At 43.8% G+C, this 27,719-nt stretch overlaps 1 protein-coding gene across 1 annotated transcript; it reads left to right on the forward strand.

Annotated features, from left to right (window-relative positions):
- Positions 1 to 205: 205 nt before the first annotated feature.
- Positions 206 to 26,454, forward strand: ptch2 (patched 2; the record flags this gene model as incomplete). Its single annotated transcript, XM_079819138.1, has 22 exons — positions 206 to 364; positions 1,709 to 1,901; positions 10,176 to 10,365; positions 10,463 to 10,532; positions 10,675 to 10,766; positions 12,819 to 13,014; positions 13,101 to 13,222; positions 13,874 to 14,021; positions 14,871 to 15,002; positions 15,111 to 15,266; positions 15,348 to 15,440; positions 15,551 to 15,676; positions 16,364 to 16,482; positions 16,587 to 17,326; positions 18,204 to 18,346; positions 18,439 to 18,619; positions 18,745 to 19,025; positions 20,112 to 20,249; positions 20,348 to 20,490; positions 23,786 to 24,176; positions 25,819 to 26,308; positions 26,420 to 26,454. Exons 1-22 carry the CDS (start codon positions 221 to 223, stop codon positions 26,452 to 26,454), a joined length of 4,323 nt encoding a protein of 1,440 aa, XP_079675264.1. The 5' UTR covers positions 206 to 220.
- Positions 26,455 to 27,719: the final 1,265 nt, after the last annotated feature.

Genomic DNA, 27,719 nt, shown 5'->3' on the forward strand with positions numbered 1-27,719 from the left:
GACGAATGAAGACCGAGGGATATACACGGATTCGAGCACATAATGTTGGGATGGAGTTGGAAGACTTTGGCGCAAGGAAAGACTAGAGAATATTTCTTAAAGTTGAACCCGGTGGATGCGCGTGTCGCGAATCTTGGATTATTACTATTATCGTCTCTTCCCAGCGCGCCGCGTTTGCCTTTAACTTTCTTCCGCGCTTCTTCAGCCTCCCGTTTGGACTATGGCCTCGGATCCCAGAGACCCGGGACCGGTTTTTGGAGATTTACCCCCAAGTTACACACGCTCTCCGCCGCTTGTGAACTCAGATGTCCTGCGAAGACCCGGTTACTGCCACGCCGCTTTCGCGTTAAAACAGATCTCTAAGGTGACAAACGGTGGAATACACACACACTTACACACACACACACACACACACACACACACTGCGTCGTTGTTGTTCTGTGTCCGTGAGAACACAAGCGAGCCAGGGAACTGTTAAAGAGGTAGTTTTGGAAGGGATTTACCCGAGTGGGGAGAAGTGATCAACAGGCGACATTTACATCTCCAAACCTAATTCGGTGGAAAGCGGGAGAGTAAACGACCCCGAATACGAAAGACTGAGCGCGGACAGCGACTTGTATGAATGAGAGCCTAGTCTCCATTCATTTAGTCTCGTTTTCAGTCTTTTTTAACTTGGTCTAGATACAACATAGCGTGTTTGTTTGACAATGTGCGCGTCCTGCTGAGGAATTCACTGATTAAGTTTGATCTGACAAAGCATCAGTGAAGCGCATGAACGCTTGGCTATGTGTCAAAACTCCCATGAGTGAAACCAAAACACGTCCAGTTATTCTGCAGATAGGACTGCCAGTTACAGGACACTAAGTTAAATGATTTAAGATCGCTTTCTTTAGTTTAGAAACATTTATACTTAATAGAAACACGTTTGACAGTTGAGGCTACATGTTCCCATATGTTTTCTACCTCTAAGGCTAAAGCTTTTAAGAAGTGTTTATATGGCTGTAATGTTGTTAAACGTTTAAGTTAGCCATGTTTCTTAACAAAAAGACAGAGAAACCTGTGAGAGAATACTTGTGAATACTTACACTCTAAAAAAAAAAGGGTTTATATGGCACCAAAAAATGGTTCTTGGCTCGTAATCATAGGGGAACTTTTTTAGTGCTATATAGCACCAATTTTAGTGCTTCATTGGTTCTTCTTCACCGGTTCTTTGACTAAGGTGCTATATAGCACCTCTGAAGCACCAAAATCAGTGCTATAATATAGCACTAAAAAGTCCCCCCTAAGATTACGAGCCAAGAACCTTTTTTGGTGCCATTAACCTTTTTTTTTTTTTTTCGAGTGTAATTATGACAAATTATTGCACCAAGTAAGATAGAAACAGACTTTTACAGGTCATGCCAGTGTTATAGTAACACATGAAATGATGTGCTTTTAGTGTTTACTACGGGTCAGGGTGGATTCATGAGAACTGATATTGTCACGCTGATATTCAAACTAATTTTGACATTTGGTTTGCCCCGTTTTTGTGGTCAAACATCCTTTGCATTGTCTCGTTCAGAAATGTCTCTCAGCATAACCTCTCTTCTAAATATTGATTTGCACGTTGTCAGGACGGTCGGCTATCCTGGCAGGGCAGCGTGTGCTACAACTGATCTGAAATAGCATCACTGTACATGTGAATAAGTGTTCCTCTCTTGTGTCTCAGGGGAAAGCTGTGGGACAGAAAGCACCACTGTGGATTCGGGCGAGGTTCCAGGCTTTTCTCTTTTCTCTGGGCTGTCACATCCAGCGACACTGTGGAAAAGTCCTTTTCATCGGACTGCTTGTGTTCGGAGCCCTGTCTGTTGGTTTGCGGGTCGCCGCCATTGAAACGGACATTGAGAAACTCTGGGTGGAAGGTGAGTCTATGCTTTCATGTTCGGCTGTGTGGGGTTTTTGACTTTGGCAATTTTAGATCTCTCTCCCGTTCGACCGTCTTAAGCCTAACTGATTGAAAATGTGATTGCGGTGCAGTTGCAGACCTTGTGTGGGCTTCTGATATGAAGTCTCAGGATCTTTGCGCGGACATAGACCGTGGAATCCCATATCTCCTGTCACGCACACATTGCATTCTTCTTCCCAGCGCATGCAAGCCTTCTCTTGTTCGCTCCCCATCAGTCATATTGTTTGCGGTGGCTGCTGCGCTTGATGTTTTTCTTTTTCTCCCCTTTCCCGTTTGACGTCCTCTCTGTGCACCTCACTTATCTGTGCATTTTCAGGCAGCTTTATTTGGTTTTCACACTGCCAAATTCCTTCTAAGCCCCCTAGGCTTTCGCCACACTGCTGATCCCCTGCACAGATGGGCTGTGTGTGAATCGTTAGCCATCTTTGAGGTGCTGACCCTCCCCCTTGTGCTCGCTGTGTGTGGTCCTTCACTATTCTTGGATTCCATTCAACAATAAAGCCACCCCCCCTTTCCCCAAAAAAGTGAATACAGCTGAAGTTTACCCACCTGTTTCACACTCACACACATGCACACGTTCACGTTATTTTGTACATTTTGTGGTTTTGCTTGGGGGAAAATAAAACATAGCTCAGCGTACACTCAAAAAAAAAACATTTCATTATGCTGTTCACTTTATTTAAGCAATTCATCTTGATTTAACACAATTATATTAGGTTTCTGGTTCAAATGTAATTGATTCATGTTAACCGTTACTCTTTGACATAACTTGATGTTTTCATTTTGAAATAACCAAGTAACCCATTGAAACAAGACTTTCACTTTGCTTTGCAAAGGGGCTGAATTCGGAGAGTAAATGTTTAAATAAAGTGCAATTTGATGCATTTTTAACAAGATGAGAAAATGAAGATACTTTTTAATGCTTAATGTTTTGTTATGTTGGTGTTTAAAAGTTTGTGTTATGATAGTGTTTGTGGTGAAGTGTAGAGCATGTGCTTATGGTGAGGACCTGCTAATAACTATTAAAGTTGTTTTAATAATAAAAAAAACACTACTTTGGGCATGCCATGGATGTGACAAACCATCTTCTGGCTGGCCAATAAGATCTTGTTAAAGGTAAATGTTGTAAAAAATAGTATTTCACTAAGTGAAAAATAATCAATTAAACTGGATTACTTGTTTTTTATATTCATTTTAGAATAATTAAATTGAATAGTTTTGGACAAAATTAAGAACCTGATTTAACTAAATGGCATTGAATTAACCTTACATTAAAAAACTTAAGTTTACTGAAATAAACTATTTTAATTAAATTCAACATAACCCAATTACGTGGAACCTGTTGACATAAAAAAAATTTTTGAGTGTAGGTTTGTTTAACTAATGCATCCCCATCCCCCCTTTTTTTTGTTTTTTTTACAATATCATAGCCAAATCAAAAGCCTAACAAGTCTTTTGAAATATGCATAACTGTAAATGCCGTGATGCATGGTGGGAACGTTAGATGGAGTTTAAAGCAAAGGGAGTTGTCAGATGAAATTTGTGTTTTAATGTAAAGCAGGCATAAAGCATGGGGCTCCTGGAGTGAAACGCCAAAGTGCTGAAAAGGAACGCTGTGCCTTTAAGAGGCAGTGCCTGTGTTTCTAAAGTTTCTGCCTGTGTTGTTTCCCCCAATAGCCCATTGACAAAGCTGCTCTGGGCTGAATGGGGAGTAAGTGGTATGGTAACAAGGAGAGGTTAGTTCTCACACACAGGCACACACATTCACTTCTGCACACATACACATAAAAAGTCACAGGGACAAACAAAAGAGTTTTATAATAGGTCTTGTGATTGGGAATTGAATTCAAAAAGGTGCTCTTGGCGACTGCTAAATAGTTGCATATATCAAGAGGACTTTCCGGCAAAAGCGGAGTTATATTTTAAACATTGCACACATTTGTTTTGCTCAAATCTGTTGTGTGTGTGTGGGGAGCTATAAAGAATAGTAAAGCAGTCAAGGCCTGTGGATCTCACACTTGCACAGCTGTGCATTTTGGAGAATATGCCTCCTCGTTACTTAGCCCTGAGGCGTCGACTGTCCCTCTTTCACCTCTGCTCTTGCCCCCACCCAAATGACACACAGGCCACCAAGTGTCCTCCAGGACCACCCGGGCCATCCGTAATTGCTTCCGCCTTCCACCAAATGATGTGCAAAAAGCAGCAACCTTGTGTTTAGGTGTCTTATAAAAATGTAAGTCAGGTTTAGACATCCTGTTAAGAATGCATGACCTATCCAACCTGGACTGAAATACATCAGCGTGTTTATATCTCACTGTGAAGTTAGTTTAGCATGACCAAGTTATGGCATTCCAGACTAAAAGTGATGATTTGTTAAAGGGTTAGTTCACCCAAAAATGAAAATTCTGTCATTAATTACTGACCCTCATGTGGTTGGACACCCGTCAGACCACCGTTCATCTTCAGACACAAATGAAGATATTTTAGTGTAAATCTGATGCTCTGAAAGGCCTCCATTGGCTCAACTTTACACTCTCAAGACCCTTAAAAGACACTAAAGACGTCGTTACAAAGTCCATCTCACTACAGTGATTCTAAAATAACTTTATGAATCGGCGACAATATTTTTTTTGCGCAACAAAACCCTAAATAACGACTTATATAGTGATGACGATTTCAAAACAAGGCATCATGAAGCTTCGAAACGTTATGAATCAGTGAGTCGATTCAGCAGTTTGAATCGCCAAATTTCAGCAGTTTGACACGCGATCCGAATCATGATTCGGCTCAGTGATTCATAACGTTTCGAAGCTTCATGATGCCGTGTTTTGAAATCGTCATCACTATATAAGTCGTTATTTAGGGTTTTTTGTGCACAAAAACTATTCTCGCCGATTCATAAAGTTATTGTAGAACCACTGTAGTGAGATGGACTTTGTAACGACGTCTTTAGTGTCTTTTAAGGGTCTTGAGAGTGTAAAGTGCATTGAGTCAATGGAGGCCTTTCAGAGCATCAGATTTACACTAAAATATCTTCATTTGTGTCTGAAGGTCTTACGGGTGTCGAACGACACGAGGGTAAGCAATTAATGACAGAATTAAAATGTTTGGGTGAACTAACCCTTTAAGTATAGTTGAATTCTTAAAGGGATATTATCATTTACTCGCCGTTTGTGTCGTCCCAAACCTGTATGACTTTCTTTCCGCTGTATTTTGAAGAATGTTCTGTTTGTGACATCCTATTTTGTGTTCCAGTTAAACTCATAAAGGTTTTTTTTTTTGTTGGTGGGGGTGAGTTTTAAATCATTGGTTAATTCTTGGGAAAGTGCGATTTCGTTTGCCGTGCGAGGCGTGAGAAGGAGGTGATAAAATGAAATGTAGGGTGACGGTTTGGGGGCTGGTGAGAGAAGAAACACTCCAGAATCTACAGCCTTAAATTACTCATGTTTGCTTCCTATGTGCAGTGTCGGATTGCAGAGGGGAATTAAGAGAGGGGGAGAAAAGATTGAGAAAGTTGTGTTTTCAAAGAAGCTGAGTGAGAAGTAGCACATCTTGTTTTAATTGTGCGGATTTTAATATTTGATTGAGTTTTGAGCGAACGCTGACAAGTTGCCTATCGGCGTGGGGCGAAAAAGCAGACTTTTATATGTGATTATATGCTTGAGTAATGCTGGCCTCCCTAAAGGATTGTTGGCATTTAACGGTCATTGCAAAAATGTGTGTCGGGCTAAACAAACGGCAAACTTTTTCAAACAGACGGACATGTTTATGTACTCGTATACGGCCGTAACCTAATTTTTCTCATCCGTTTTGACACGATTTCTGTGTGCTTGACAGACGTGTACACACAGACAAGCTGTACAAACATTACTTAGATGTGTGCGGGGATATCTGGGTAGTTTTGAGTTTTATGAAGCCAACAGGCAGCAGAAGAGAGGAATAAAGAACATATACACATTGCATGAATGACCTTGTCCACATGCAGGTAGACTGAATTTACACAGACACATGTGGACCGTTCAGTGTTAAGAGTTATCTAAACAAAAAAGAAATGTGAGGTAAATGCAATAATTCATTAGAAAATACACAGTCTTCCAGTCCTGGTGCTGGATTCAAGAGAAAGAAAGCTCTATGAAGCATTATTGGAGGTGAATGGAGAGCCACAGTACCCCAGCTACATAAATAAACTCTAACTGCTGAGACTTAGACCTCACCAGTAGAAAGTACAAACAAGGCCAGAGTCAACCTGGGTCAGTTGAAAATGTTTACTTCAACCCCCAGCCCCCATTACTCAAGAACAGCCATACGAACTCAATGCATCCCTTCTCAGAGTTTAGCAACTTTCTACCCCAAATTAGAGCATTGCCAATTAAGGCTTCACTCACTCTGCCAGGGTTTTCTCAGCTAGTTTGGCATTGCACTCATTTTTTAACCATCGGGTGGTGCAGTTCCAGAGGTTTTCAGTGCAGCAACAGAACACGCTTCATATCTAGAGGCGATTCGAGGTCTAACCCCACGACAGAAGTGCTAGGGTACACCTTTCTGTTTATATTCTCAAGATAATGTTACTAGAACAACACCAGTGGAAGCAGGGGGAGTCCAGACCCCCAAGAAGCTGCCCCTCTTGCTGCCTGATTCAGACAGTATTTCTTACATTCAGTCCAATGAGGGTCATTCTCTTTGATCCATGCCAAAAAAAAAAACGAAACTGGTCACTTTTTGGGAGAAAAGTCTCCTTTTTGTCCTCCTCAACACTTTGTCCTTTTGGTTAGGGTAAAAAAAAAACATTTTCTTGGTACGTGGTGGAAAAGAAATGGGTTCTGGGCTCAATAAATTCATTTCCAGTTTGAATGAAACCAGCAACGTGGAAAAATTTTGCCTTTCAGCATGGGATGAATGTATGTTTCAACCACACATTAAGCTGCATTAGCAGCCAGTGGAGTGCCTAATGTGGGTATTTTTCACAGCAGCCAACACTAGGGCTGATTAGCATAATTAGTACAGGGAAGGCTATACATATGGAAATGGCCAGGACCTAAATGCCAGAACCGGTGGAAATTTATGTCAATGCTGACAGAAGTATCAGGTCTGAATAGGTGCTAGCTCAAGCATAGTTTTAGCCATCTCGATTTGTTTTTGATATTTATACCTGAGTTACAGTGCATGATGTGTATTGGTTTGATCATCAAGGACAAGCGATATGTCAGAGGGAAGACAAGCACACATATTCACACATATCTGCTGAGAGGGTCCATCTGCATTTGTACCCCCAATTTTTGTCCTGTTTGTTGGGAAACAACTGAACGCGACTGAAAATTAGGTTGACAAAGACCTGCATTGAGTCTCTTGGTGGCTTTGAGTTGGCGCTCATAGAGGCAGAGGTGGATGGTGGTCTCCATCTGCCACTGTATTGGGGCGAAACGGGGTGGTTCTCTCAGTCATGGTCAAGCCATTGAGACTCCTCGTGATTAAGAGTTGCAGTGAAGCTGAAATGTTTAAAAAGATTTGCACTTGAGCCAAATCTATCCTTCTTGTCTATATAATGTGTCTGGAAAGAAGAGGAAGAAAAAAAATCAAACAAAGAGCTTGGAATGGACATTATGGGGGCTTGACGGGACCAAGGCGAAAGAGCTGGACCGGCTTGTTTTGTTCTGGGTGGTTTCATATACTAATGTGTGTGGGAGAAAATGAGAAAACAGAAAGAGAGAATGAATGCGAGTGTGTGCGTGGGCACGCACTGGCACCCGACTGTGTATCTGTGCTCTTGGGTTTACTTGGGTGGTGAAAACAGGTAAAAATGTCTCTTTCAGCACTGTTCCTTGTGGGACTTCCTCCAGAACAGCGTGAGTCCTTTCAGAAGCCTCTTAATCCCTCTAATCTGGCCCACAACACTTTGAAGGTGGCCTGTCCTAATGGAGAAAGCACTGGGTTTCAGACCTTGCTGCTGCTTATTGCTTCTGCGTCACATTCAAGTGCTCGAATCGTAGGCATATTTTTTGCGTAATCTTGAAATCATTTTGGCACGATCTTTGTCGTAGTTGTCTCAGTCAAACCACCTTTTCCTGCTCCCCTTTATGCATCAATATGGTAACTTTAATGTGAGCATGCAGTTGTGGGTGATATGTTTGCTGAGAATCGGATAGGCAAAGCCAGGGTGGACATGAATGAGATTGGAGCTGACAGGGTCCACTGGCGGGGTGACACCGGGGAGCAAGGGGCTTCTTCTCCCATAGTTAATTACATGTCACTTTCCATACTGCCCAGTGGGAGGGAACCCCCTCACACCAGCTCATTTTGCTGGTTTGCTCCTGGGTGGGACCTTGAGACAAGCTTGCCGAAGCTTGCTACCATTGTGTCCCAGCCAGTTAGGGCAGACTGTAGATGAGCTAGACAGTATCTGCTGTACAACTATTTAATCTGTGAGACATTGAGACAACGTATGTTGGGGAACATTGGTCGGACCCTCCTCATGGATAATTGGCCTGTGATGGTAATGTCACCCCCAAGGCTGTGAAAAATGAAAGTAACAAAGGAAGGAGGGGCTCTGATTGGGAGACCGTAAGCTCTGTATGCGAGTATTGCTGGATTGATATCACCTTTATACAGCCCTCACTTTTTCTTTTTTTGATATGCATAAAAGCTTTCATAAGCAGCTCAAAGCAAAGATTAATACTTTAAAATCCCCCCAAGGCGTCTTGTGTTTGACAGCTCTAGCTGTTGGAATCTCAGATGTACATCCCAGATCACTCTTGTGCATCACGGTTCTTTTCTCTGTTGTGTTCCTGGCTGTGAAAGTATGTGCGTGCCTGTCTCTTTAAGTGTACGGCAGCAGTGAGCCGAGAGAACAGAGCAAAGCTCCCATCTGGAGGGTGGCTGAGTGGAGCGGTGACTGAGCGGCGGGGCCCACTCGGGCCTCTAGCTGGGTGGTCCAGATGGGAGGAACCAGACACAAATAGCTATAATTTACTTCAGGAGCCCCTGTAATTACAGGCCCAAGGATTGGAGCTCAATTCCTGCAGATGCCTGAATGCATTAAATATGAACATGCTGTCTGTATATCGACACAAATGCATGTTTGCGTTTTGCAAATGGATACGGCCTTCAGATTCCGGCCGCCGCATTTTTTGAAGTAATGTGTTTATGTAACCTGCATGTCAGATAGCTGCGTGAATGGAACCAGGAGGTCGAATGTTTGCATGCTTAAAGTTGTGAGCTTCAGGGCAAATTGCATGGGATTTATACTTGTGATGCAATTTCTTTTCAGCTGTTAGCCACTTACAAAGCTGTGGGCTACCCTGATAACAACAGTACTTCTCTCTCTCTGTGTCTTTCTCTCTTTCCAGTTTCTCTATGTCTCTTTCTCTTCCACTCCCTCTCTCAATTAACTGAGGCAGTCAGTGAGATGTGCTGGGGAGAAAAAGTGTCTCGGCCAGCCACTGCAGGCTTGTCATCATGTATTGGGAAGCGGAGGGGCAGATGGGCAGGCTCTGATCTGGGCCGGTGTGTTTCATGTGCATTTGGCATGGCCGCAGATACCCCGCGTCCTCTTTTTACCACCGCCTCCGTTAATTAGGAGGCTGGACTTCTTCTGCACTCTTTGATGCTTTTCACTCCGACTCAACATACCACATGAACTGCCTGTACTCTTCTGCCTTGCTCCCTCCTTTCACATCTTGGATCCAGGCATTTTGACCTGCAGATCAAGAAAGACCCAAAGTCTTCCTATTAGGAACCACAGTCTGTGCTACGCAATGTAGAGCTAGCCATTAATTACACCAGTGGTTGTGAGATTATCCCGTGACAGAGTTTCTGTCAGTTTTTAGCCAACCACACTGGAGAATTTATGAGGGATTTTGTGCAAAAGCCTGTTTGTTAGCCTTGTGTGAAATTGTTGGCCATGTCATAAGGAGTACTTTCGCTCTTTCGTGTGCTGGAGACACAAATGTGATCCACACATCTGTTTTCTGGGGTTAGTTGGAGAGTACACAGGGGAATGAGAACTGTAGTGTGTTTAATTTGGGTTTAATTATGTCATTAACCTCTCACTGAGGATCATGGTTGTTTCTTTGTTGAAACAAGTGTTGCAGTGTGACCATTAACATAGAACTATATTGTTCCTCTGGATTGTTTTCATCCATACAGTCAAAAGGAATAAAAACATCACGACTGCAAAGGTGTCTCCTTTCTGAATGTTTGAAAATAACAAACCATGTTGTGGCGTTTGTTTCAGCTGGCAGTCGGGTGAGCAAGGAGCTCCGCTACACAAAAGAGAAGCAGGGAGAGGAGTCAGTGTTCACCTCACAGATGCTCATACAGACACCCAAACAGGAAGGAACCAATATTCTTACCCAGGAGTCTTTGCTGCTCCACCTGGAGGCTGCTTTGTCAGCCAGCAAAGTTCAAGTGTCTCTTTATGGAAAGTGAGTACAACCCCCAGAAAGACTATAAGGAATTTCAAACACTTACAAACACGAGGGCCAGTCTTTTAATATGTGGTTGTATGCTTTCTTCCAACAGATCCTGGGATCTTAATAAACTTTGCTTCAAATCTGGAGTCCCAATTATTGAAAATGTCATGATTGAGAGGGTAAGCATGTTTTTTTTTAATGCAGTATTTGAATAATGTTCTTCTTTCTTAGTGCTTTAGATAATGCGTATTTAAATTAACTTGCAATTTTTTCTGTGCAATGAAATCTCCCTTATCAAAGATTATATGCTATTTCCCTCAGATGATAGACAAGCTTTTCCCCTGTATGATCGTGACTCCTTTGGACTGCTTTTGGGAAGGTTCCAAGTTGCAGGGAGGCTCCGCCTACTTACCGTAAGCATTCTGATTATTCTTAATTAATATATAATCTCTAATTAAGTCATGCATAGCTTAACTAGACTATTATATATAGCTAAGCTTAAGAGATCAGAACTAACCATGGAACAAGGGACTGTGCCTGAAATATAGCTCTGAAACATTTGCGCGCCCCCCCCCTCCCCTCCCGATATAACACACGCTCCTATAACAATTGAGCTCTACCTTCAACCAAAACGGCGCTGGGTGTGACAAACTCTAACATCAAGCCCCTAGCAAAAGCTCTATTTAGTCTGTTGATAAGCTGAAGCCTGGTTCCGTCGTCACTGGGGCTTGAGTTGTCATCGGTCTGGTGAGGGGGCTTTACAGGACAATCTCTGATCCTGCACCCCTGTCCCACAACCCAATCCCCCCAGCCTGAAGAAGCCCTTATGGAAAGGAGAGAGAGAGAGAGAGAGAGGGAGGGCGAGAGAGAGAGAGAGAGAGAGAGAGAGAGAGATGACTGCTACTGGGTGGGTAGGAGGGAAAGGTGGGGGGGCAGGGGAGCTTTTGGGTCAGACAATGGTAAGCATTCTTTCAGTTTACGAGTGAGTGTCCATCAGTGAGGGGGCCCTGGAGGGGGCCCGGCTTTGTCAGCACTGGGTAACACTGTGCATTCTCATGGTAATCGCCCAGCCTTGGAGCTGTAAGTTGTCCAACAAATAAAATGGGCATTATTCAAGTCGTGGGCCTAGAGAGAAAAAGAGGGAGAAAAAAGTGGGAGAAATTAACTGGACGTTGGACATTGTATTCCCCCCAAAACATCTCTTTAATATTTTGTTGATGTAAAATTAATAGTTAAATGGTATTCTATATTATGCTTGATGATTTTTTTTCTCTCCAAATTGGCTAAGACTCTCATAGAGAAGTTCCCCAATAGCCGGAATTTCTGAAAAGGATGAGTGGTCTTTAAAAATATTATTCATTGTCTTCATTTCTCTATTTGGCCATGTATGAAGATGGCTTGAGTTAGCCACTGAGGCTAATGTCCTCTCAGGCTTCCGCTTCAGTTCAGCTGGGCTTTTTTTCTAAAGGGAAAAGAGCGAGAGAGAGAGAGAGATCGAGAGAGAAAGGGAGGGAGAGAGTGAGTGAGGGAGAAAAAACTTGAGGGAACAAAGAGCAGCAATCTATGGAAAAACAAAAGGGCCCAGGCCGGTTCACTCAAGCAAAAAATAGGAGATAAAGGAGACTCTCTTTGCAAGCAGGAGCAAAGGCGCTTGGTATGTGGGAATGGGAGAGGACCAGCTTTATTTGAAGCTGCTCTTCGTGAGTTATTAGAGTGAGATTGGGCCTGGAGTTAGGACACTATTCACTTTTATTCTTCTTTACCCACAAATACTCATCACAGTGAAAGGCTCCTCTCTCACTCAGGGGGTATCACTCTGGGTTCGGAGGCATTTTTTTTAAAGCTTCATAGGTGTTGACTGGGAGTGCTGTTTCTTTTTCTTGTGATGAAGGCCTTGATAATGCAATATTGTTCAAATTTTGCAATTTTCTTGTTATTAGTGTTATCCAGAACTACCCCTGCTGACTTCCCTTGTAACAAATTAGAACGTTAAACTGTAGTCCAACTGTAACTTTACTACACCTAGAGAATTAGTCCTTGGTACATCAATTGACAACAGTCCACTCTCTCAATACCCACCGCCTAAGAGAAGATAGATTAAAACCTGCAGACTGAGGGGTTGAGAACACTGAGCTCAAAGCAGCATTCAAGACAGTCGGCACAGCCCGTCCCAGCTTTCTCACTGCCCGCCTTCATCCTTATCAAGATGTTTTAGAGGCAGAGGTAATCGTTATGACTCGATGCACAAAGTTAAGAGACAGCAGCCTGTAGACCGCCGGCACATTATGCCCCTCCGTGTAACAGGATAATAAACGCTACTTTATGCGGCATCTGTAGTCCACCACCACCGGGGAGGCTCGGAGAAGCAGCAGCAGGAAAGGGGAAAGGGGTTTGCTTGGAAAAAGCTTAGCTTAGCTTGCTTACATAATTAAAATGTGTCTCAATTTTGTTGTCCGTTGTCGTAGGGGTATGCCTGACATTCAGTGGATGAATCTGGACCCCCTCAAGCTAATGGAAGAGTTGAGCCAGTTTACATCTTTAGAGGGCTTTCGAGAGATGCTGGATAAGGCTCAGGTTGGCCATGCCTATATGAACCGCCCATGCTTGGATCCCAACGACACAGACTGCCCTTACAGTGCCCCTAATAAGGACCCTTGGCAGGTGGGCACAGTGTTGTAACGCAAATGACAATGTCTTATTAATATGAGTCTGTAGATTTTAAATGTGCGGCCTTGTGTTTTATTTAGGTCCCCGACATTGCTGCTGAACTTCAGGGCGGTTGCCATGGTTTCTCCAAGAAGTTCATGCACTGGCAGGAGGAGTTGATCCTGGGTGAAAGAGTAAAGGACTCCCAGAATGCCTTGCAGAGGTGAGAAAGGGGGAAAGAAAGAAGGAGAGTCATGAGGAGGGGGTATGTGGGTGGGCCTCTCTTAGGAGGCCCTGACAAGAGAGAAAGTGAGAGAGAAAATCAGAAAGAGACAGAGGTGGAGAGAGAGGGAGGAATCGTTCTGACTCCTAATAACCTCACACATCCAAGGAATTCCTTACATGAAGAGGGATCAGTTTCCACCTCTGACCCCAGTATAGGAAAGACCAATTAAACATGATGGACAGCCGCATAACCTATGGACGGATCTGAAATGAAGCGTGGAGGAAAATGAAAACACATTGAACAGAAAAAAGTGCACATGATACAAAGTAAACAAACTGTGGGTAAACTAAAAGCGAAAACAAATGTGTTTGACCCCTGTAACTTAATATCATACGTGTATGTATTTTCAATGCAGAGTTTAATCTGCAATAAATGAAAGTCTCTGCAGAGAGCAGGACATTGGCCTTCTGCCCAGCATTTGAGCATTGTTCTAATCTCAGTGGAAGTGTGATTTACAGCAGCCCGAGAAGGACCACACGCATCATTCCAGCATTTATTATAACGTGTCTGCCTATTAACACTCACCTTGCTACATAATGGTATTTGTCCGTTCTGATCTCACTCAGTCCTCTGTATTTCCCCCTACAGTGCGGAGGCTCTTCAAACCATGTTCCTCCTCATGAGTCCCAAACAGCTCTATGAGCACTTTAAAGACGACTATGAGATCCATGACATCAATTGGAACGAGGACAAGGCCACTGCCATCTTGGAGTCCTGGCAGAGGAAGTTTGTTGAGGTAATTTCCTATTTCATAACACACTCAAACGGTCACTTTGTGAGGTCTGAATGATTTCGGTGACCATGGAGGGTTCCTGGCTGGGGTGGAAAGGTAAAAAGAGTGTAGGAGGTCACAAGTGGTGCAAGAGGGTTGTTTTCCTTAGACCAGAGATGGCAACGTCTGCCTGAATTCCATCAATCCTCAGCTGCCTAGTAAACGGAGTCTTCTTAGGAGGCCACTGACAAACTCCCAGTTATAAGAACAAGCTGTTTTTGTGATAACTGACACCCAGCATGCTGACGGAAAGAGAGAGAGAGAATTAGAGCGGGAGAAGAGCCTTCAATAATGTCTACTGCCTCAGAAAGAGAGCAAGAGAAGGGGAAGTGAAGTCAGGGGAGGTTGAGGGGGGGATAGGGCACTGTAAAAACAAAGTGCAGGGGTATTCCTTTCCCCTTAAGTTTGTCGGCCATTCATGGTGCTGATGGAGTAGCCTGAGAGACCATGTGATCTCATCTGATCCATCTGACCTCTGCCCTCTGGCATCTGTGCTCATTATTTCTCGCTTGTCAACCTTCGCAGGGTCTCGTGCTATCTTGTTTGTGTTTATTAGGATAAAATAAGAGGTGGATGAGGGTATGGCCCACAGAAGAATGAATGTTTGCATGGCTTGTTGGAAAAAGTAATTCAAGATTTGTTCTGTGTCCCACAGTGTGTTCATTCAAAACACAATGATAGGTTAAGCAACTTAATCAATTTATTATTTGTCTTTGATTTGACGGATACATATGCTCTTTCCAATACAAATACTGTGAATCATGTAGCGTTCCCAGGATTGATGTTAAAAATTGTGATTTTTTTTGCTTCTAGGTTGCCCATGGGAGCATTCCTCTGAACTCTTCCTCCAATGTTTACGCCTTCTCTACCACCACTCTTAATGACATCATGAAGTCTTTCTCTGACGTCAGCGTCATCAGGGTGGCAGGTGGTTATCTGCTCATGGTAAGACATCCATTACTGTGGAAACTCTAGTTAAGGCTAATGGAAACGTGATGAGTGTGTCTCCATATGTGTGGAGCTATTCCCTTACATGTGTCTTTCTATGCACAGCTGGCATACGCATGCGTGACCATGCTCCGCTGGGACTGTGCTAAGTCTCAGGGTGCTGTAGGGCTGGCAGGAGTTCTGCTAGTCGCACTATCTGTTGCTGCAGGACTTGGCCTGTGCTCACTGTTGGGGCTGTCCTTCAATGCTGCCACCACGCAGGTAAATACACACCTAAACGTCTTAAATTCACTCTCACCCTCAGGGCTTGGCAGTAATTCAGAGCTGTGCGTTCCTCCACAGGTGCTGCCATTCCTGGCCCTGGGCATTGGAGTTGATGACATGTTCTTGCTGGCTCATTCCTTCACTGAGACCAGATCCAACATCCCATTCAAGGTATATCATGAACACGCTCTGGATCATGCCTTCAAGGGGATGAAAGTGTGGGCTGGACTTTCTGTTGTTGTTGAAGATCACAGCTCATTCTTTGCCATTTCTCTCCATAGGAGAGGACAGGTGACTGCCTGAGAAGAACTGGCACCAGTGTGGCTCTCACCTCCATCAATAACATGCTTGCTTTCTTCATGGCTGCCCTAGTGCCTATTCCTGCTCTCCGGGCCTTCTCACTTCAGGTACGAGTGTGTATTTTGTGTGTGAGTACATGTCATAAACCATTGCGCCCTGTGATGCCCATTCAGAAAAACTGGCAGGAGTGGTCATCTGAAAAGGGCAGTTAAACGTGGCTTTAATAAATGAGCATTCAAAGTCAATTGAAAGTGAGGAAGGCCTTTGTTGTTTCTCTTTCTCACATTCTTTCTCTCTATTTTATGGTCAAGCGCCTTCATCCAACTAATGTCATAGCCTGTTTTTCAGCTGGGGAGGGGATACAGAAAGAGAGAGAGAGAGAGGGGTAATGAGATGAGTGAATATATCAGTATATCACCCAGCCACTCTGATCTCCCCAGGCTAACCCTGGGTGGTCTGTGCTGTAATGATACGGAATGTAATGTCTGTCTGAGGTTGGCGGAGTTGGGGGGTTGGTTCTGCTCAGACTCGCTGTGACCTTGGGAGTCCCCTTTCCTTGGATTGTTGACTATTTGTGGAGTGATGGGGGAGGGGGTTTGCTGGTTGATTTAGGGTGCATATTTTACTTTCTGGGATTCAATCCGAGGTACTAAAACAGCGAGGGATCCTGAATGCAGAGTTTTTTATCAAGTTCAGACAGCAGCTGTGGAGTCGGGTGGCAGCGTAGAACTCATGAACGAAAAGACTTGGCCTCTATCCTAAAGTCTCTCTTTCTCTCTCACTCTTTATTTCAGGCAGCAATTGTGGTGGTCTTTAACTTTGCTATGGTTCTGCTGATCTTCCCCGCCATTCTGAGCTTAGACCTGCAGAGGCGGGAGGACAAAAGACTGGACATCCTGTGCTGTTTCTACAGGTAACTAAGATGCACTGTCCTCTTACTTAATCTCAGTCAGTCCGTTCTATTATGCCAAAGCCTGCGGTACTCAAGATGCTTATTGATATGTTTCTTTTCTCCAGTCCCTGTTCCTCTCGGGTGATCCAGATCCGACCTCAGGAGTTCTCCGACGCTAACGACAACCACCAGCATGCTCCGGCCACCCCGACCTTCACTGGTTCCACTATAACCACCAGCACCCACATCACCACCACTGTGCAGGCCTTCACCCAGTGTGATGCAGCTGGTCAACATATTGTCACCATCCTGCCACCCACCTCCCAGATCTCCACCAGTCCTCCATCCATGGTCGTATCCACACCCACTCCCACCGCTGACCCTTATGGCTCCCAGCTGTTCACCACCTCCAGCTCCACCCGAGACCTTCTAGCTCAGGTGGAGGAGCCCAAAGAGGGACGAGAGTGTGTGCCTCTGCCCTTCTTTCGCTGGAATCTGTCAAGCTTTGCACGGGAAAAGTATGCCCCTCTGTTGCTGAAGCCTGAAACTAAGACTGTAGTGGTCGTCGTTTTTGTGGCTCTTCTGAGCCTCAGCCTCTATGGTACCACAATGGTTCATGATGGACTTTACTTGACTGATATTGTCCCCAGGGACACAAAGGAGTATGACTTTATCACCGCCCAGTTTAAATACTTCTCCTTCTACAACATGTACCTGGTTACCATGGATGGCTTTGACTATGCCCGTTCTCAAAGACAGCTTCTACAACTTCACAATGCCTTCAACTCTGTAAAATACGTAGTTAAAGACAGCAATCACAGACTTCCCAGGATGTGGCTGCACTACTTCCAGGATTGGCTCAAAGGTAAGCCTACGTTTCTTTTTCATTAGTGGTGCTTGCTAAGGCTTCTGATTTTACTACTATGACTATTTTTCAAAATGCTTAACCCTAAGTCTAAAAATTTTCATCTATAACTTGTCATGCACTATTGTGTTAGTCATAGTTTAGGACATTTCAGCATCTACAAAATATTTGTAAATAAATTTGCATAGCTATGGTGTTCATTCATTGTGTGGTAAATGCTCTTATCTCTGAAGGTGATAGAAAGAGTTCAGTGAAAGTTCACTTCTGTCATCTGCTTTTGTGTTCCTCCAACCTGGGCATAGAAATGATTATGGGAGGGTCAGGGGTTATCTCTCACTGTTTGTGACCCCTCTGCTCACATTAGTTTGTACTGAGAGCTTAACCGTGAGGTGAATCCACAATAGTTAAAACCCCAACGAATTGAAAAGAAGCTATTTATTTTGAAAGGCTGTGGAAACTGGAGGTAGTTGAAAGACTCTCTATTTCTCCCCATTGCTATTTCCTTTTCTTGTGAGGAGATCTCTGTAATTACAGAATGGTTGTGGAAACTGTTTTTCAGCTGTTGCCAGACTTTGTAATTTGGAGAGCACGAAAGGCTTTCTCTGGTTAGTTTATTCAGCCCACACACATTTATTCAGCACCAGGCAGAAAGATGGAGAACCCAGCAAGGGGAGGAGGAGGAGGGGGCTTTTGGTTTATATGCCTGTTTGTGTGTGTGGATTGGCATTAAATCTGACCCAAGTTTTTTGCCTCCTATCTAAAGGAGGAGGGATTTTAACAACCTTCTGCCATAGCTTACTGAGTTGAGAATAGAAAAGTAGGAAGGTTTGAACATCTTTCCCACAGTTGGTCTAATTGTATATGTTGATCGATGTAGGTCTTCAGGCTACATTTGACGCTGATTGGGAAGCTGGCAGGATCACCTCTGACAGCTATCGCAATGGCACAGAGGATGGAGCTCTGGCCTACAAGCTTCTCATACAAACTGGCTCTAAGAAAGAGCCTTTCAACTACAGCCAGGTGTGTGGTCAACTATTGGTGCATTCAGTATAAATACGGCTTCATGCCGTCTATCCCAAAACTTGCATTTACACATTTTGTTTCTTTTAAAGCTTACATCCCGTCGCCTTGTGGATGAGGATGGTCTCATTCCACCAGAAGTTTTTTACATCTACCTGACAGTATGGGTCAGTAATGATCCGCTGGGCTATGCTGCCTCCCAAGCCAACTTTTACCCCCATCCTCGGGAGTGGATCCATGATAAGTACGACACCACTGGGGAGAACCTTCGCAGTAAGTAAACCCAGACGATGACATTAGACAGGAGGTCATATATATGACCACCTTTAAAAGTCATGTTTATGGATATATGTAATTCTGAATTAGTGTCTAAGAGCATTACCTCTCTTCTCTTCCAGTCCCTGCGGCAGAGCCTCTAGAATTTGCTCAGTTTCCTTTCTATCTAAATGGCCTCAGACAAGCCTCAGACTTCATTGAAGCCATCGAGAGCGTGCGCACAATCTGCGAGGAGTTCATGCGGCAGGGAATCCAGAACTATCCCAACGGCTACCCCTTTTTGTTTTGGGAACAGTACATTGGTCTACGCCACTGGTTCTTGCTGTCCATCAGCGTAGTGCTTGCCTGCACCTTCCTGGTGTGCGCCATCCTCCTGCTCAACCCCTGGACCGCAGGCGTCATTGTAAGTCTGCCTTCCTCTCACCCTAATCCATTTCTAACTCCCTTCTTTTCTAGCCTTTTCCTCTATTCACTTATTTCTCTTGCTCCCCCTGATCCCCTCAACACAGCTCAATAACTTTGCCACCAGGGCAGTTTTCTGAGGAGGGTCTTGGCGGGTTGTCTAGAGGGTGCTGCCTGCATACACACATATATACACACACAGTCACACACATACGTACTCTCCCCCACATCTCTTTTGTCATTCAAATGGGTGCAGCAAGACTTTCTAAAGAAGAAATGCACAGCTCTCCTGAAGGCTTTTACCTCCGACTGCCTTTGTCCAGAAATTTGGGGACAGGACGGATCTGCCCAGTCACGACCTTGGCCTGTTAAACCCATCCATCAGGGACTGGATATAGTGGGGGTAGTGGGTGGGTGGGTTAGTTTAAGGGCTAGGAGGTGTTTCACACAGGCTGGTGGGGTCCTCAGATCAACATGAAGAAGCAAGAAAACTAGAAGTAGCCATTGGCCTTGGTTGACATCTATTTCTGGTTTAGCTGTAATATGTCAAACTCATTTGAGTGTAAATTCCGATGCCATTTATTTAAATGAAAAAGCAAACAGTTTAGTGCAGCTTTTTCACTCAAAATTGGCTCTGTTGTCTTCAGTTTCACAGCCAATATGGAGCCACAGTAAAATGGATTTTACCATCTCCAATTTAAGCATGACCAAATTGGGACCCCTGCCAACATCAAAGGTTTTCAGGGCAAAGACTTAACCAAGTGCCCTATTTATTGTCAAAAACAGTTTATCATGTGTTGGAAAGCACTACGGACTAAACTACACCAGGAAAGCAAGAGCAGAATGACCCTTATGCTCTTTATTCATATAGTGTCATTCATTTCCATAGCCCTGAAATTGAGAAGTCATGGGGAGTGGCCAGGACATGGCCATTAGGTAATCTGATACTTGGGGCAGATGACAGTGAAATGTAGAGGATATTGGCCCAGTGAGGCCCATTTCTGCATTGTGATTCATGTAGAGCTATTTCCATGCACATAGTTCCTTTTGATGTAGCTGCTAACATGTCTTTTCTTCTTCTCCTCAGGTTTTTATTTTGGCCATGATGACCGTGGAACTTTTTGGCATCATGGGCCTAATTGGTATCAAGCTGAGCGCCATTCCTGTGGTCATCCTTATAGCCTCTGTTGGTATTGGAGTGGAGTTTACTGTGCACATTGCACTGGTAAGACAATCTTTCACAGTAATTCATCAGTATTTGTATTTCTGCTTGGTAAATTTGAATAGAGCATTTTCATTCTCTCTATTTTCTCACTGTTGTAGGGTTTCCTGACTGCCATTGGGGACAGGAACACTCGTTCAGCCGTGGCTATGGAGCATATGTTCGCTCCTGTGATTGACGGCGCCATCTCCACTCTGTTGGGAGTGCTTATGCTTGCTGGCTCAGAGTTTGACTTCATCATGAGGTGAGTGATTGACACTTCTCCAGGCAGGTCTCTGAGGTCGGCCCATATGCTGTTTTTCAAAATGGTGACAGGCCTTAGGCAGGGAGACAGTTGTCCATGTGGCTCTAGGGTACAGGTGCTAACGTTTGCCTCCCCATCACCTGGTGTTGTCAGTCTCTAACTGCCCTTAGACCACCACAGCACTCGTACAAACATCCTTGAGCTGCTTGAATGCACAACAAATGGAGGGAACATCAAGGGAGTGCAGCAGCTGCTTGTAAACATGTAAATATACAACACACTGTGTGGTGAATCAACATGCACACACTTGCCCCCTGATTGTAGGGAGGAGATCAACTGTCCAATCATTTGGTTGTGAACTCCCTCTAGCCACTGCATTTGGGCAGCTTTTCCGCCTGGTTTAATGCCTGCTTCACAGGAAATGGCAAATAGTATTTTTTTCCAACTGGATTTGGGCTCTGCTGAAAGCAAACCACAACCTTGAGAGCTGCCTAAAACAGACCCATGACATACAAATTACTTAGTTGGAGGATCCAGCACAGCATAGCTGTATGTTGAAAATTAAAAAATATGCCTCTTGATCATTTGTTTTCAAGCACCCACTTTTTGCAGATATGAGGAAGAGGTTTCCAGGTAACTGTAGGGGGGTGTTAGAGCAGATTGCTTTAGGACAGTGGTAAAGCTAGAGGAAAGTTTGGGGGTTGGGGATCGGAGCAAACCATTTGGTGTAAGCAGTGTGCCAGCACTGGGGCATTCACAGTGGGAGGTCCTGTTTAGATGTAGCGAGAAAGAGAGAGCGAGGTCTGGCCCTCTAGCTGGGGAGTAGCATAAATACATTGCTGTAAACATCTCCTGGCTATGGGACACTGAATAAACAGGAGAACAAGCTCAGCGGCCCCTCTAAGAACGAGCCACCCTTTCCAACCCCTGACTTGGAATGGAAAAGATTACAGTTTATATAAACAACAGAATTCCTAACACTAGGTCTACTCTGGAGGTCTAACCCAGGCGGGGCCCATGGATGGTTTAGTCTTTTTTTTTTCTCCCCTTTTTTTCTTTTTCTTTTTTTTTTTACTCCTTAAATAAATCATGCTCCACTTTCGGAATGTTGACTTATTAAAATAAACATGCACCCCTTTTCCAATCTTTTCATGTATACAGGACTGTCAGACAGAATGAGCGGCTTTAACTAACAAAAGGTGGACATAAGTGCAGCCAGAGATGGTTGGCTGCTTTGTCTGGTTTTTTCCATTCTTAAACAGCCTTCATGTTTTCGCTGAACATTGCAAACTGTGTTGAAAGGATGATTGTGCCTTTCTCAAACTCCTATCAAAGCGTCACTCAATCTGTGTGATTCTCCAAACCGTTTTCAGCCATCATGGTAGAGACAGATGACTGAAAAAGAAAATGATTCACACTCAAGCTGTTAATGAATCAGACATGAGAGAATTGGGAGGAATGAAAGCAGGCTTGCTTGTCTCCGTCTGAGAAACCCAGAGTCATCAGTCTCTGGTCTAAATGTGGCATATAATTCTGACCAGAGTCTCCGTTAGTGCCGCGATTTACGCACAGACCCTGACGGGCCACCTTGGAAATGTGGGTTTTAGAGGTCAATTTAAATATTACCTCTCCCTGACTGTGCATAATGACTGAAAATAGGTAATTACAGTCTTTTAAAACCAGAGGTTCTGCGATACAGTACAGGTCTCAGTTCCTGTGGGAGCCGCGATAGAAACAAAACTAAAATAGATCCAAAATGGAGGTTCAGTGGTGCGATGACCATCGTCAGACCTGTAATCTTTTTAACAGGGTTTTTTGATTCATTTGTTTGACGGTTCTCAGACAGCCAAAGTAAACACATGGCCTCATTGGAGGAGACGGGTCAGTGGACAGCAGTTTCCACTGTACGTCTGGAATGCTCCAAACAGATATGCCAAAGATGAACTTTTCCCCCTCCGTCTTTCTTTCTTAAACCCAAGGTTCTTGTAGATGCGACAGAAGCAAAAATGGTCAGAGGGTGGGAGGTTAAAAGAACATTCCAGTCTTTTTTCCAGATTCTGTTCCTCTTTTTCTTACCTCCAGAATTCTGAACCACAGCTAAAACAGCTGAATTGTCTCTTTTTCGTGTAACCATTTAACTGGAGTGCTCTATAATTTTCTCATGCACTGTCTTTCTTGTGGTGAATCAGAGCCCTCCCTCAATGCCCTGAGCTGGAGCACAGCGGCTCAGACACCCTCACAGCCCTGGAGCTTATTAGTGAGCCCTAAACGTTAACACGCAAGCCAGTATACAGAGCAAAACTACTAATGCTCTTATATCTTTAGCCTCTACTGCTAACATCTAGCACTCACCCAAGAGCTAAAGCCTGGGAAACCTCATTCACCACCCTCTCCCTAGGCCCCTTCGTTCAAACATACGTTTTCAGCCTTAAGCAACTCTGCACCACTTCACACCGCTCCACCAGACCCGCTAGCGCCTGTGCCAACCAGACCTCCATGTTCTTGGCTTTGGAGGTGGAGGGTGGTGTTTCCTGCTTGTCTTCAGCACTGGATTCAATTCATGCATTAGTCACCTCCACTGAGAAAATAACTAGTCTTGGTATTAGTCGGTTTGGACTAATAACGAGAGATATTTCTCAGAACAACACAGAATACGTGTTGACTGCAGGAACTGTTGTTGATGGACTCTAGGGTCAGTTTTACATTTTATTGCACATGTGAAAGAAAATCCTTTCAGCAGATCTCCTCGCTAGTGTTGCGTGATTAGCTCTTGAACCAACATGGCGTTGAGCGCCAGGAGGAGGGGAGAGTGAGAGGAAGAAAAAGGTAGAAAGCAAAGGTCTGGCCTGGCCTTCCCAGTGTAAACACAAAGGTGGCGTGCCCTGGCCAGGGCGAAATAGGATCTTAATAAGAGAGGGTATTAAGTTGCTGAGGAGAAAATTACATTAACAGCAGTGGCAGCTTTTAGGCCAGAGGGAGGGAAGCAAAGGGGGAAAAGCAATGGAGAGGGGTGAGTGTTTCTGACGCGTAGAATCTGCTCACTAATGTAAACACATCTCCTCAGGAAGTGGCAGGGCAGTGGTGATAGATGAGGGCTCCCAGAGGGGGGGAGAGAGTGAGCATTGCTACAAAGATGGAACCCAGGAATTTCTCTCCAGCTTTGTCAGGTCGCCAGGACAGAGGAAATGTAGATGGATATGATTGGATATGACCTTTCTCTCCTGAATGATGACCAAATGATGTTTGGTGGCTGCTTTAGCTTTAATATTCTCTTCATTTGTGTTCTCCTTTGCAGATACTTCTTCGCGGTGTTGGCCATACTGACATTGTTGGGGATCCTGAACGGTTTGGTGCTACTTCCGGTACTGCTTTCGCTCATGGGCCCTCCAGCCGAGGTCATACCCGCTAACAACGGCAATCATTTGCAAAGTCCCTCTCCTGAGCCCATGCCTCCTCCTATGAACCACCATGGGTACTACGCTGGACACATCCCCAAGGGACCGCGTCAGGCGTTCTCTGAGACCTCTGACTCTGAATACTATTCTGAAACTACGACAACCTCTGGCATCGGCGAGGAGGAGTACAAGTACTGTGACAGGAGCACATACATCACACCACCAGCTCAACCTCTAACCTCTCATATTCTGCTTGAAGCCAGCAAGAACCCCAGCTTCCCTAAACTCACAGTAAGTCGACCTGAGAGAAAACATCAGTGGCCAGATTTACTAAACAGGGTAAATTAGCGTGAGAGTGAAATCCCATAAAAGCGCAGATGGGAGTGGACAGTTCAGCACGTGATCTACTGACCACACGCAAATTATGATCATTCCCATAATTACCAGCGCAATCTACCGGTTAGCATCTGGTTTAAGACGTGTTTTTTTGGGGGCGGTAAATAATGCCACAAACACCAGTAAATTGACCAGTCCCTCCAGAAAAACGCGATTATGCGATCGCATGATTTAATGCATAATCAGCTAAAGTCCGCATATTTATGCGGGGGTCGCATTTTTTCAAATACGCCGCACTTTCGCTGCATAAATTGCCTATTTCAGCGTGCAAAATATGCGGGGCTAGCATGATTTCATAATCCCCGCATTTTCGTTGCTAAAAAGTCATATATATTAGCAGAAAGTTGAAAAATGTTCGTTTATTTCACACAAGAGCCGCCATTTCCCCCTATTGCCATGGGAATGTTTTTAAGTGACGTAATTACCCGATGCGAACGTCATCGAAAAGCTTCAAACCCCGTGGAGAAACCATAGATATCGCTGAAATCATGATGAAGCACGCAAATTCACATTTGCCAACAAAATTAACAGCAAGACCGTGCAAAGCAGTTTCCCGGTGTGTTGACCGACTTCAAAACACGGCCTCATGAAGCTTCGAAGTGTTATGAATCAGTGAGTCGAATCAGCTTCATGATGCTGTTTTTTAAAATCAGTCCTCACTATATAAGTCGTTATTTAGGTTTTAGCACAAAAACTATTCTCATTGCTTCATAAAGTTATTGTAGAACCGCTGTAGTGAGATGGACTTTGTAACGACGTCTTTAGTGGCTTTTATGGGTCTTGAGAGTGTAAAGTGCATTGAGCCAATGGAGGCCTTTCTGAGCCATCGGATTTCAACTAAAATATCCTTACTTGTGTTCTGAAGATGAACGGAGAGTTAAGTCATTAATGACAGAATTTTTATTTTTGGGTGAACTAACCCTTAAAGAGATTGCACTTTGTGCATTGGAAGCACTCAAATGTCTGTTTTGTGTAGCTACCTCTGTAAAACAGGAAGTTATTTATTCATTTTTTCAGAAGTTGTAGCATATTCCTTTTGTAAAGCTACAGAACTTGTTTGACTCAATGTTTTAAGCCATGTGTTTATTAAAGTCTTCAATAAAACAAGATGAGAACTTAAATATTCCCAGCACTTTCTGTGATGTAGTGCTTTTTTACTCTTTTTCATCAAACCGCAGTTTTTGTAAGTTCCCGCAATTTTATCGCATAAATATCCCGCATCGCATTTTTTAAGAAAACATGCTGCATAATCAAGGATTTTTGCCCGCAACAATCACACAAAAAAGCTGCATTTTTCTGGAAGGACTGATTGACAAGCGCAAACCTTAGTAAATCACCTTCTACAAATGCATATGCAATAAGGTCAGCCGCAAAAATAACCCTGCCCACGCTAATTTTTAGTAAATCCTGACAGTCGTTTTTTAACGCCAATAGAGGGTTTGCATTGGCGCAAGCTGTTAGTAAAACTGGCCCTAGGAATCAAACTGCCTCCATTGAACTCTTTTGTAATGTGTTTGTGCTTGTTCTTGCCTCCAAGGTGGTGAAACCTTTCAATGAAAGCAGCTCTAAAGGACCGAACAGCGAATCGAAGCAGAACGCGGTCAACTCGGTCAGTTCGCAGATCACACGGTGGGACAACAAACACGAGCTCCAAGGGCAGAGGAGACAACATTTACCGAGCGACAGGACCCACTGTCCTCGGAGGACTACTCAATGTGGCCCAGGGCCACAGCAAAGCAGGACTACAGCCCCAGCGCACAGCCCTGGGGCATTGCAGTGCCCAAACAATGCCATCACAATGGTCACAGCAACCGCCTCTGTGACAGTGGCATTGCACCCCAGTTTGCCGGGGTCGTACCAGGGTTACATGCACGAGGGTTTTGAGGATAACGAGTCAGACTCTTTTGACGACTCTAAGAGGACTTCTCAAACATATGGGAAAGCTACACATTATAAGACGGACTCTTTGGAGCTTCAAGATCTGGAATCCACAGAAAAAAGCCAGCATCAAGCTAACCAGACACTAGGTAAAGACTTGAACCTTCCTGTGCCTCAAAAGTTTTGAGATTATCATGCAAAAGCCGGCCGCAGTCCGTATAACGATCGTGACCATGTTCTATCTGTTGCATGTGTTGCAGGTGGTGCATGGATTCAAGCAGCCAAAGATTGCTAGACTGCTCCCAGCCCCCACATCCCATTGTCTGGAATCTCTGGCTGTTTTGGGAAGTTCCCAACCCCAGTGTCTTTTATCTCTTTGAACTGTACATAGACCTCACACAGACAAGAGGATTTATTTTAAAATTATTAAAAAAAAGGTCTTCTTAGACATTTATAAATATATATATTTTAATACTAAAAAGAGGGAAACTATTTTAAAATGTGCTGTATAACTTGTGTATTCTCTTGTGTAAATGTCAGATGTATAGATTATCAAATGTGCTATATGTAAAAATAAGTGAAATGATATCGGTTATTGAAATGCAAGGTCAGTGTTCTTTTTTTTTTTTTGCTGCTACTCTTCAAATTTAAGATGACGTGTCTTGAAAATATGCAGTACCCCTTTCCCCGACATAAGCCAAGATTTAACTTTATATTAACAAGTTCTTAAACTGCTGCCAATAGGAAGCTTATGCGTTTTGTTCAAAGATGTCGACTTATATATTTGATTGCACTGTACAAAATCAAAACCTATATAGATAACAGTTGAAATCTCCAGGTTTTTTCCTTTATTTATTTTACTGACAGCAACCATTGTGCCTTCTTAACTTTTAACCTTACAGAAATTCATTTGTCAGACTGTTGCATCGCTATACCGTTAGCATTGATATGGACTATGTTTTATGACTTCTCGTGGTTTTACACATCCTTGTGAGCATGAAATGCTCTCTCTAGTACAGTGTGGGACTATGGGTCTAATGTTCCATTATTCCGTTATATACTCATTTCATATACTTGAAGGGGTGGTTAAAGGATTGCTTTTCCTCTATGGTTTTTTCATCCATACATGAGTACGACTATATATGCTCCAGCAAAACTTTGGGAGACATCAGGCAAACCCAAATATCATTCAGAAAGGGAATTTTGTGTGAATGCAAAAGGAGATTTTTGTTGGCTGCTTGCTTTGTATATAGCAAACGTTTACCTGGTAGTTGCCCTCCGGGCTTCTCCCATAAGGCCAGTGTTGGGACAGATAAATAGCTATGGTGCTAGTCTTAGTATTCTGTCTGCAATGCAGTTGTTTATTAGGTCCAATATTCAGCCAAAAGCTCACTCGTTCAGTATTGGTCAAGTCACTGCCAGAATAAAATGCAGGGAAAAGTGTTGATGTACGTGGCAGCTTCTCTCACTCTCTATCTCTTTATTTAACAAAGTATGTTTGACAGAAACAAACCAAGTAGCTACTGTATCTGGAAGACAAGGCAAAATAAGCAATCTAAA

This window comes from Gobio gobio (assembly GCF_949357685.1).
Source record: "Gobio gobio genome assembly, chromosome: 6".
Classification (NCBI taxonomy): domain Eukaryota; kingdom Metazoa; phylum Chordata; class Actinopteri; order Cypriniformes; family Gobionidae; genus Gobio; species Gobio gobio.